At 45.7% G+C, this 12,538-nt stretch overlaps 1 protein-coding gene across 3 annotated transcripts in view; it reads left to right on the plus strand.

Moving 5' to 3' along the window:
* LOC120949199 (serine-rich adhesin for platelets) overlaps positions 1-12,538 on the plus strand; it is a 173,853-nt gene that overhangs the window by 151,887 nt on the left and 9,428 nt on the right. For all 3 annotated transcript variants that reach the window (XM_049608039.1, XM_049608040.1, XM_049608038.1), the window contains exon 10: positions 1,047-1,098. In XM_049608039.1, the coding sequence (XP_049463996.1) occupies positions 1,047-1,098 (52 nt within the window). The remainder of the gene's footprint in view (positions 1-1,046; positions 1,099-12,538) is intronic.

The following is a 12,538-nucleotide window of genomic DNA, read 5'->3' on the forward strand; positions in this document are numbered from 1 at the left end:
ATTGTGTGTCAGTGTGTGGGACCACCCGGAAGGAAAGAACAAAACGTCTCCGTGAGGCTCGGCCGGATCGCTGGTTAAATTATTACTAGAATTTCTTTCCCATCAATGGGTCTAACAGGCCTCTACAAGTGAGCAAGCCTCCGTGTTTGGGACACAGTTTTACCTTTATTTGCTCACTTGTGGCCACCGCCGACACCGCCGCCGGTGTAATGGATTTATGCCGCAATAAAAATCAAAAGCATTCTGTGTACAATCCGGCGGTACCTTTACTGTCCGCAGTCCTCTGTTCTTTACAGTGCCTTCCTGGACATACTGAGAATATCTTTCTACCGCATTGAAACGGCTTCCTAGGAATGAGCGCGTGTATGTCTGTGTGTGCTAGTGCGTTAAAAAGGAATCATTTAGGATACAAGATACCGTCTCTCCTGCGAGATCCCAACAGGTAAACCTTCCAAAGGTTTCCTTTACGACAACAAACTGGTCACCAAACTGCCCGGCGATGAATCTGCCCACAGCAGTGCCGCTTGTCCTCCCTTTAGGTTAATTTATGAAGTGAGATATCGACGCCATCCCTGGCAGCAGTTGGCGGACATTTCGGTGGACATAAAATATTTACTTTCATTGCCCAAGCAGGCCATCATCCAAGGGTTATTCCTCGAAAAAGGAAAGCCACCTCAATTGAACGGATACTAACCGGGGTGGTCAGTCGTCGGTCTTGTTTTGAGCCTACTGAGAAGGTCATATCTCCCCCGCTGAGTGCTTTACCAACAAGAAGTAAACACAATGTTGATGTCTACCTGGCCCTTCAATGATTTGACGACATTACCGACAAACTTTAACGGTGAACAGTAAATGTGCAAAAAGAAAAGCAGCAAGCAACGCAACTCAATTAGATCGTTACACTTTCTTCGCCCTGATGGCACGAGTTACCTAATTAATCATGGGAAATGTATCCTCGAAATTACCCCGCCAGGCCGGCGGCGAACAACACAATTGGCAGTACAATTAATATCCTTCTTTTTCACTGTTCTCATCTTTACTTGCAGCAACCTAACGACGGATGACCTGGAGCTGTCCGCTATTTTTACATCGAATGCGGTAAGTACGCGGAAGCGACCGGTGTCGGCCGGTTGCCGGCAGTGTCTTAATGTGCTACCAATTCCTTCTAAGCAATAGCTTCGGGCTGGATAAATTTGATGTTTGGTGGAAATTAACTTTCAACATGGTTAGCTCTTTGACGTCTTGGTAATGATTCTAGGAATGATGTGGTGTTAATTGATTTTGAATTTGATAGGAATCTTCGTTCGTTTTTGCGTTATAAGAAACACCCTATCTAGTGTTTTTTATGTTTAATTCCTGAAATTAAAGGCATCTTTTTCTAGAATTTTTTATGTCACAAAGAGGCTACAGATCATTGATTTTATCGCATATCCAATTGGTATCAACCTATTTGTTTCCAATTTAAACACAGAAGGAGATGACGCTTTCATAGAGCCATCGATAACTCTTAGGTTCTGTGCATCACCCGGCGTGAGATCAAATCTGGTCAGGATCGAACATTTTCAACGAATTCGAGTCTCATATTTGGGTATCCATGAGTCTTTTAGAAGTCTTGTAAAGAGAGGGCCTTACAAAAATAAGGAGAACACGTTTATCTTGAGCTTTATTGATGATATATAATAGCGCCAAATCTATGCATCGTTTGGTGTAAAATATATTACTCCAATGCCTTTTTATACTAAAAAATCGCTATCGATTTCGACTCGCTGTCCCCTAACAACCAACGATCCTTTACTTTTCACACCGGGTACGGAAATTCCACTTGAGTGGGTCCTCCCATAAAGTATCGACGCTAGCTGTCCCTGAGCTGGATTATCATCATCATCCACCCTTATGTGTTGTTGTGAGCTTCGCGTTACTCAGCGCACAAGAACTTTCCCCAGGGGCGTGCTGTTTTGTGATCAAAACCAGCGTCATATGGCTGCACTCGATGTAATGCAAAGCTTTGCTCATTTTTACCACACTGCATTCCACTTGAAGCGGAGGAACCGTGGGGATGATGATGCAGGAAATACCGATAGTCGACAACAATTTCCCAGTTGACAGGGGTGCAAGAGTGCCATTGTTGGCGAATATTGCGCGAATCGTGGCTCCAAAGTGCATTTCGAACGTTTTGAATGATGAAGAGCGAATGGGTGTAATGCTTGTTTTCACTGTTTAATGATGAGGCAAGAAGTTGGTGCGTTTTGAATTGATTTTAAACAAACTTTTACTCGTTTCTTCCTGTCTCAAGCCTTAAAAATCCCTAAAAACACTCCGTTCTGTTTTGTTCTTCAATCAAGGATTACATCCACCTTACGGTGTGTTATCCTACGGGATCCTTGAGCCATCGAAAACAGATGGCTCACACAAACACCTACATTTGCCTCGTTCACTCTACCGCACTAAGTTTTATCCCATCGTCCATTCCAAACAATAACAGCATCCAACTCCTCATCAGCGTGCGCGTTTGCTTTGTTCTGTTCCTTCTCTCTGTTTTTTTCTTCTACACGGTCCTTGCCACTTTTCGGAGTTTTTCGGATCGCCTCTCTCTCTCTCTCTCTCTCTCTCTCGTTGCTCATCTCCAATTCTTTCGCTTTTCCTCTCGTTCTGCGCTTGGAAGGTGGAATACATCAAAGAGTCTGGAGCATGTGCAACCGAGGCACCGAGCCAGCCGACGGTCGTTGTGCCGTGCCCGGTTTCGGTGCGAAGTGTATTGAACTGAGCTGACGTCGGTGGCCTCTCCCTGCTCAGCTTCAGAGCCCGTACTCCTAGAACCGTTTTCCCTGGCCCAGGCACACACATACACCAGCAGCTGCTGGGCTATTATCCTCCTCCAATGCTCCGTTGCACTCGATGGTGGCTGTTCTCTCTGGCCGTTTTCGTGCGGCGCAGTTCGCTCTCGCTCTTCTCTCACTCTCTCTCTCTCTTTGCCTTTGGTTTCGGTTGCATATTTGGAGGGTCCGGTGCGCTGTGGTGCTTTCGCCTGATCTCAGATCCGGTTCCGGAGTGGTCCGGTGCTGTACGCGTACTGCCACAGGTCTACATATCATCCGCTGGAACGTAACGCGCTCTAGCACGTGCCTTTTTTGTGAGAGTAAGGTGGTGGAGATACGCTGCATGAAAGAAGGGTGAAGGGTGTGTTCCCTACTATTCAGTGTGTTCAGAGTGTATGTGAATGTGTTGTATCCTTCATATCAGTGCGGTGACCATATCCATATACGAAGTAAAACAAATTGTGAAACCGTATTTGGGACGTAAAGTTCCGGTGCCTGTGTAGCGGTTGTGGTGGGGCCTATCGATTATCGAAGGTGGAGAAGCAATAAGCATAATTCATCGGCTATCCCCCGCCCACAGGTTCGCTCGCCACTCGTCCTACCGATTGGAGGACCATCGACGTAACGACCTGCTGGAAGTGTGTTACAGTGTGTGGTTGGCAGCGTTAATTCATGCAGACCGGAACTGCAGTTATTTAACAGTGTGTGTGTGTGTGTGTGTTTGACTTTTAACACTACCCAAATTTGAAGCTTTTGTTGGTTCCTTGTTCTATTGAAAAGGTTCCGCAGCAAAAAGGGTTTTAGTGTCTGTAAAGTGATAAAACAAAGAGCGATTTTACGCCATGAGTTGTGGAAAGAATTTGGAATGATGTTACCTCGTGTCTTGCACAATGCTCAGGAAAGAAGTTAAATTCCACCATTTCTTCTACAAACAACGTATCATCATCTACAACTAAAGTAGCAGTGCCGTCATCGAGCTCCAGGGCAGCATCTTCACCGAGGTGAAGTGGTGAGTTATCAGAGTTTCCTTCCTGCTTTCCCCGGGAATTCAATTTTGTTCCAATTTCTGTGAATGTTTGCGTTCGCAACAGTATCATTAAACTCGCCATGCTCTAAGCATCAAAACTGTTCATTTTGCCATCCGATGCAGCTCTTCTTTGCCCGGACGAGGAGTATCTTAGACACACTCAGTAATCTGAGGCCGCGCCCACCCACCACGCTTTGCATCCTTTCGATTGCGATTGAACTTTGAAGATATCCAGCAAAACCGAAGGGCAACAAAGCGCACAAGCTGCTCTAACCATGACCGTGAGAGGCTGTGTGCACACAACCGATCTTCTGCTGGCTGGCGTGCTCTGTGATGCCTGTTGCTGATGATGCTTTCTCGATTCCGTAGGTGTAGGTGTATTGCTCTCCTTCGCTTTCCATCTTTTTCTGGAGGCTCCCCTGTTGCTCCACACCTTTCGTCTGACGTCTGATTTTCCACCGCATTTCAGCTTTCGGGCGGAAGCTCCCACCTATGTATGCCCGGGGCAGGCTGGCAAATAGCAGCGGCGTGATTCATAATCCGCCATACAGCTTTGCCGGGCAAACCAGCCAGCTGTAGATCGCTGACCCCGGTTTGGAGCTGGTTGAAGCGGCCAAGACCTTGGTTGGCAGGCTCGCGTGAGGTGAAATTCTAACTGCACCTTCAGCCAGATGGATCTTTCAATCATCATTTCAGATGATAGACAAGATGAACAAGCTCACTCGGGAGGCAGACGGCCTCAGCGTTCGGGAGTGTTGGCATACGAACAGAATGGAAGAAATGACACGACCAAACCGCTCCTCCTCTACCTCTACCATCTGGTTCCATGTTTTTTCGATCGCGGGAGTGTTTTTTTGGGTTTCTTTTTGTACGCGCTCGCTCTCCTGCCTAACCTTTCCGTTGCGCTTGTAAGCAAACCAGACTGGCAGCAGCTGGAGTGAAAGATCATACGCACGCAAGCCTTAATCTCTTCGGCGAACTTAACACTTGACAGCTGTGCAGTGTTTGGTGCTTGTTTCAACGGAACCTTTTTGTTGCGGTGCTGCTACTGACGTTTTTCTTCGATAGCGGACGGCCCTAAATTTCCATCCCACGCTGGAGAGCAGGATATCGAAGATGAAAACGACAGAATGCGAGAAGACAGAAACACACACACAGACACACTTTTCTCGGAGCGATTTTGGACAAGGATAACGCGGAGCCCAGGTACTCGAGCAGCGTGGATGAAACAACGCTCATACCACGTCGCCCGGACGATCTTTCAGTTCTCGAGTTGTAAAGTTTTGAATTACAGAAAACATCCGGCGGGCCCATATTGTGGTTTTTTCTCCTCTTCCAACTTCGAGGTTTTCTGCTTCTTCTAAAGGACCTGTACGAACCACCGACATCTGCCACGTGGCCGAGATACATCACGACCGACAACTTGTTGGGTTGGGAAAACGGAGCGTGTCGTACTAGGAAGAATGAAATGCAAAACCCAGAAATTGTCCTCATTGTCTCTGTTAGGATTATCAAGACATTGTTTTGAGCGATGGCGTACGAACCTTTGCGAAGAGAAGGAACCGTGACGCAACGCTGGGGCCGTATGTTCCGTTGTCAGTTTGTTCCGCTCGATAACAACCTTATCAAAGGATAATAATGCTGGGTGGAGAGACAGAAAAGAACACGCCACAGTTTCCTCCGTGCACATCCATGTAATGGAAATGGAAATAATGAAAGGGAAAATTTCACATTACACAATATGGAGGTGTTTCTTTTTTCGCTTTATTTGCTTTCTGCTTTGTTTTCTCTACCATCTTCTTGTGTGCCCTGGCCATGCCATGCCTTGTCGTTTCCCTTTCGCGGGGATGGGTACATTTGATTGTCCGTTATCATTGATTGCATAAAGAAGCTTCCTTTTGCCTTTCAACACCCATCATCATCATCATTACTATCATCATCTGTGTAAAGATTTTACGCCCCAGCTTCGTTGCCGTTGTCCTCTCGCCCAGTCGCGGATCGGTTTTTGCTTGGATCACACTCAACTCCCGCTAAACGTGTACGCAGTTTTACGCACATTAACCATCCACCAAAGCGTGGCGCTTTTGTTGTGCTTTGTAAAGCTGCGCTCAAAAATCAAAAGAAGAAATTGAAAGTCTCATTAAAGCAGCGACGCGAAGGTCGCGCGATCTTCGGCGGCACCGTATTCCGTTGTTCGATTTCTGTTTCACGCTTCGCAAATCGTGTCATCTCTCGTGGAGAAAAGGAACCCCTACACTGTTACTGTGCGAGGATGCGACTGTGACTGACACGGTATCCGACGGCACAAAGTGACACCATTTCCTTTGATGGCTCTTCTCAATGTTTGCAAAACTCGTCCCTCCCAAATTTGACGAATGTGTATTTAATTGGTTAACATTTCGACTAACGCCAATCGTTTCGATGATTCTGCTAATAGTTACACATGCCTGATGCTTTTTCGCTAGGATTTACACGGTGCATGAGTTTGCTTACCAAACGGAAGCATTCACTCTTCATTAGGGCATCCAATTACATCCTAAAACTGATGAATAGTGACAAGTGGCAGTGGTATGGTTTTATCCGAAATTCATTAACCTAACTAAGTTGACCTAGTTCCTTCGACGTATGCATTGGAAGAATAAACACTTGAAATCGATGCACACTTCACTCTCTCTCAACCCAAAAGGGATTTTCAAATACTCGCTGCAAAAAGGCTTGAAGCAGCATTCCACATGCCATTCTTCCTGCGAGATTACCCTGCGAGTGTAAAATTGTAAAGTGTAGGGCGGAATCGAATTTCCGCTAACGAACTCGGAATGCGAACCGGAAGTGTTTGGGAAATCCACACCGTACCGAAAGGACCTTGGTGGTGGGTTTGCTGTAGAAATCGACTCGTTGAGAAGGGTTGAAAGAGAGAATGAAGGTGGTTTTTACACGATTTTATCATCCTTCTAGCGTTCTCTGTTGCTTCCGAACGGATTAGGAGGCAACATGTTCCGGTCATGAAACGCAGCAAAAACTTCCCTCTAGCCTCTCCCTTCACATTCCGTTTAATTGGCGCTAATTTGATTTGTACGACATGTGCTGCCACGGATGATTTTCCTTCGTTGGGTTATATATACCATATACCCTCCTGCACAACAACCCAAAACACCCCCGGGGGGTCAGGTCAGCAGCAGCTTTTTGCTGTTTACGATCGATTTTTAATTAGTGGAAGGATTAGTAGCTGTAATTTGGAAGATTAGTGGGGTGGTGGTGCTCTATATCCGGGAGGGGTGATACAATAGCCGTTTTTCTTTCCGCCACAAGTCGTTAGTGTTTACTATCACCGAACATGAAAACATAATCTCGAAGAAATATGGTTTTTTGAGGTATGTTTTTCGTCGCTTCAGTCAAGAATCGAACATTGACCTACGATGTGTTAGTCCGACAACTTACCTCAGCACCATTGAACCTCCTGCCAGTGGAAGGCGTACACATTGTATTTAAGCGGCCAATCGCACATATCGTCGCTTAATCGATCGATCTTCAGCAAACGAAACGATCTCGCCCACCTTGTGACAACTTAAACACCTGCCCAGATTTACTCGAGACCATTTACCCCTGCTATTTGAGATTATTGTTACCTTATTAAAAGGGTAACACACTTAATCCCACCTGATATGCTTTCACAATGCATCAATCAAATGATGGCGCGCGCAGTCACACTGGTCCTATGATAAGCACACCGATGGTCAACCACGGACCGGGCCCAAATATTTACGCCCCAAAATCAAAACGCATTCGTCGTGAGGTGATTGCCAACCCATGTGCAATCAGCGTGATTAGCTCAGGTCGGCATGTGAGGGGCATCTGATAGCAAAATTCTTTCGCTAGTATTACGAGACGGCGGAACTTGTATTAAACAACAACAATCACGGGTGACTAATATTGAACGTAATATTCCCCGGATCGGTGACACTGTAGACGGCCGATATGAGTAACGCCAGTCGGAAGTAGTAAATATGTTTACTGTTTTTGTTTCGAGATGTCTCGACAAAGCAATGATATTACGAAACACACGAAGACGCATCTTGCTTTGTACTATTATCGTAGAGCGATCACGCTTTCCCTTTTTGTCTTGATCACCGACACACACTGTAAGCCACCACAAAGAAGCATTAATGAGTGTGTAACGCTTAATAAAAGTGAATCAAAGACCCGATTACCAGACGAGATAATCAATCTTTAATGGATAATTAAAACGTTCATTTTTCTCCGTCCCCCGTCTCTGCTAAATCGCTTCTGTGTATTTGCTAATGCTACTTACACGCTTGTAACAACGGAGCTGGTGCGTATCAGTTCTTATCAAAATACTCACTTTTCGCTCGCATGGAGGACATTCCGCACGGCAAAAGGGCCTGGCTGGCTTGCTGATAAAGAGCAGGTCCCTCTATCTCTGTCTGTCGCTCCCTTTCGATCAATAAAAACAAAACTTGGTAAGCCGGTTAAGAATGTGTAGTAAAAATCTGTACAACAACATACTATTTCCCAGCGTCGTCTTTCTCTCTCTCGCCGTGAGTGTTTCGTGACGGACCGGTGTCGCCAAGTGGCAATAGCCTTCGAGAATTGAGATAGTTATTAGACGGTCGTTGATTGTATTAAACTTGACTTATTCCTGGTTTCGACACGTGGCCCGACAAATAGTAAGTGCATTGCCCCATTGGAAGGACATTTCCAGGCACTAGGCTAGATCTTGTTTTCGGAACATAGATCAGCTTCACTATTTCCCAAAAGCCAGATTCAACCGGCGGCATTCTCCTTCGATCTGGCAACGATATTGCGCTTTTAAAACACCCTGATAACCGTTTAATAAAACCTTTTTCCTGCATTCAACAACCTTCCAAATTGTGACAGTGCTACTAATCAGTGACGGCGCATCACAAAACCATACAACGTACAACGTATCAAGCACTACCACACCAAGTCCGGGGAGTTTGAAAGACTTTGATACTCGTGTGTTCCTATCTCTCTCCCTCACGCTCTGTCTATCACAGCGTGGACTATAATCTTCCGATAGGCAATTCGGTATCAACGGAACCATAAAGAGGTACACAGTGTGCTCCAAGGCTCTCAGAATGTCCAGTACCGTTTTTCATTCCGTATCGGCGACCACGCTCGAGAGGTGCGCGGTTCTACACAATTATTGTACGCGGCTGGGGCAGCAGTACTCGAGACCCTGAAGTTAAAACCTGAAGTGAAGTGTTGAAGAGAGTGTCTCAAGTGTGTGATGAAAAGTTTTGCTTTTTTCGGGTAAAAAGATAAAACCAACCCTGTTCGCCAATTAGCATGCCGAGCGTCATGTGAACGATGTAGCTCGAGAGAGACACGGCTTAATTAGCAATGAGAAGATACTGTGGCGCTAAAAGGGGAGGAAAGTTTACGCGATAGCGGTTGCAAATAAATTGAGGTCAAGTTCAGACACTGGAGACCTTTCGCATCTGTTATTGGACGCGCGGGAAGACCGTGGTGAGACAAGTGATTTATGAGTGACATTTGTGAGATTGATTGGAGAGAGAGAGAGAGATGGTACAAAAAGGGAGTAAAAGTTTGAAGAAAAAACCCAGTGTTAGAGACATATGTAGAGCTTTATAAATTAACTCAATCATTACCCATTTCCCCAATTCTTCACTGCCAACGCTGCCTTTTATCGATTGCCGAAAACCGTTCGATATGCTACAGTCGTTCGCACGGTAATCAAGCATATCATCGGACGCGCTCACCAGACTTATCATCGACGTCATCCGCAAATGCATGCTTCTTCCGCGTGCAATGGCCCCAAGTCCGCCCTCCGTGCACACGATAATAAACAAATATAAATATCGCACCGGGCGTCGTCCATCTATCGCCGGCTCGGCCCCTATAAATTGCCTATTGAATAATATCGGCTACAGGAAAGACCCTCTTGAGGGACCAGTAGTATCACGTGCATCTATTACCCGCAACTCCAACGTCAATGATCGATCGAATCGTGCCCAGCTGATCGATTAACCGTGACATTTGTCTCGTGCTGCGGGCGTAATGGGCGATCCAATGAAGAAAAAAACTCGCAAGTGCCCCAAACCTTCTACAGTTCCTTGCAGGCCACCCAACACACGAACCACGCTCTATCTCTTGGATTGAGGAGTCCCCGGCTTTTTTTGTGTGCTGTGTGTTCATTTTACGTGCAATTAACTGATAACGGCAGCTACTAACTTCGGTTTACCAGTCCGCAAGGTAATTTATAACCATTTGGACATGAAGGTATCAGTTGAGGACAACGCAGATTGCACCCTGTTCAGGCGGTTCCGTTTACCGTTTCATTGGACGACTTGAGAAAACACTGGAATACAAGCCAAGAGTGCGGTAGAGGTAACGATCTCTCGCTCTCGTGACTTTGAGCTGTACGGCGAGGAGCGTCATAAATCATTTGCCGCGGTAATCGTGAATGATTTTGCACAAAAAAAGGTGGTCAATGGTATGTGAGATGGTCTGATGGAAGGTCTATCGGGTTGGACCTGGTAAGATATTGCTCCCCTGATATTGTGATCAATGAAAGCGAAAGTGATAAAATGCGATTGAGTTGAGTTCTAATCGTTTTAAAAGGACATCGTTCCACGGGACAAATCGTTACAATCTGTTGAGCTTTTAGTACAGGATCTATGATGTAGCATCTCGTGTGTGTAGTGTAGTGCCGAGGACACTCTCCAATGTCCAAAAGATAAATCCAAAAGATGATGTTTTGCTCTTCAGAAAACGGTGTGTGTGTGCTACCGTACAAGTCACAGCGGTCATTCATGTTTCCACTCGATCGCAGTGAAGGTAATCCTGTCATCAATCATTTTCGCGAAAGGCCTCTTTGCTTCCCGAAGAGGCACAAACATGTGGAAGATAAGAAAAGGGGAAAACGTACGATGGTAAAAGAACAACACGGGAAGCTCCAGGAAGCTCCCCGCAAATCCGGTGGTGAAACAATTCGCCAGAAATAGTAGTGCTGCCACCGTAGCCCCTGGTTATCAGTTATCGAGGTTGAGGAAAGTTCCATCGCTTGTATCTCTCTCTCTTGTCCCTGTAGATGTCAATCAATCACGCAAAAGCTTTCCACCCCTGAGCGCGCGGTAGTTCGCAAAATTGAAGGATTGTTACTAGTGCTATTTTGAAGCTTGCCGGGAATAGACCTTATCGATCTGATATTGATCAAGTGTTTAAGCAATTATATTGATTTGTGTTTGACTAAAAACTTATGTTTTGGTTTCCTGTTTAGATAAACTGTTAATGTGGCACTGTGTATGTAAAGAATTCTTGTGTGTTATGTGAAGACAAGGATCACGATCGTGTGCAGTGTTATGTGAAGACGAGGATCAACGTTAACGTAAACAGAACCCTTCTCCGAAAGTGTATCAACTACTCGTAAATGGAAACAACCTATCGAAAAAGACAACGGTGTCGTGTGAAAATGTTGCTCAAAAACCGACAATCCTACAGCATTACCCGCCTACGCCCTGCCAGTGCTGTGGGCCACCATTCAAGCTACCACTCACATCACCAGAAGGATAAGCTACGCCTTGGGTATAGTGTGCTGCGGGCTTACAGTTCCTACCTGGGCTATGGAGACATTGGCTCCCTGTATCATAGACGAGGTGTCGCAGCGTCCCAAGCTATAGGACGAGAACACTACACACCACTCCTACCGGAAGATGACGATTTTCCAATGGCCGATGACAGTGGGTGGGCATGCGACCCAACGGTATGGACCCTCAACGAAGTGTATTTGTGTGTCTGTTTGTGTCTGTTGGAAGTCTTCACGCATCATCTAGAATAGTGGAGAGTTCCGCTTCCATGTGTCTGTTACTGTGTGTGATCATTACATCTCCTCATCCATCACCGTTAGGCACGACAAGTCTAATCCGCAGGCGTCAGTTTCAGTTGCGGTCACGCTGAGTTGCCATTTTTGCCCTTCTTCCGGAAGGCTTTTTATCACGTCCTGAAGTCTCACACATCGGGTGCTTGGGTCCTCCGCTTAGTGAGGTTTTATAGGCTAAGGTTAATTGCCATCTCATCTCAAAATCATGTTCTATATAAGAGGGGACTTCTTGTCGCTTCTCCAATCCTTTTTTATCGGTTTAAACCACGAAAAGGCGTAACCGCTGCGCATATTTAAAATTGCGTCCTATTTTTATTCCTGTTCCGTCATGTACTGCTTCTGTGTTTACACGATCGGTAGAGGAGAAAGGTGTGTGTGTTGGGACGATGTTATCTATCCAACAACACTCGTGTCGCCGTTTACCGGTGTAGCTTCTAACGACGTCAGAGGCATTGGATGCATTGGAAGCGAAATTTGAACTGCAATGGAACGCGTGGCGGCATCTCTGCCTGGAATTGATAAGAATTAAAACATCCGTGGGGTCATGCTGGGCTTGTAAATTTAATAACATCTACTACTGTTTTCCGCGATAACATCATAACCGGGTGCGATAAGTAGTAAACTACGCATCGGGAGAGGAGCTCTTTGTGATAGAAGAAGGAGAGGAAATAAAACATTCAAAAAGGGGAATATCATTTTGTATATACACAGACAACTATTTGGAGTTCGTCAACGTATACATCTGGAAGCTTCATTGTTATTGAGAAGATGACTGCAGCATAGCTGATAGAGTGCGCCTATATAAATAGATCT

This window comes from Anopheles coluzzii, chromosome 2, assembly GCF_943734685.1.
Source record: "Anopheles coluzzii chromosome 2, AcolN3, whole genome shotgun sequence".
Taxonomy (NCBI): domain Eukaryota; kingdom Metazoa; phylum Arthropoda; class Insecta; order Diptera; family Culicidae; genus Anopheles; species Anopheles coluzzii.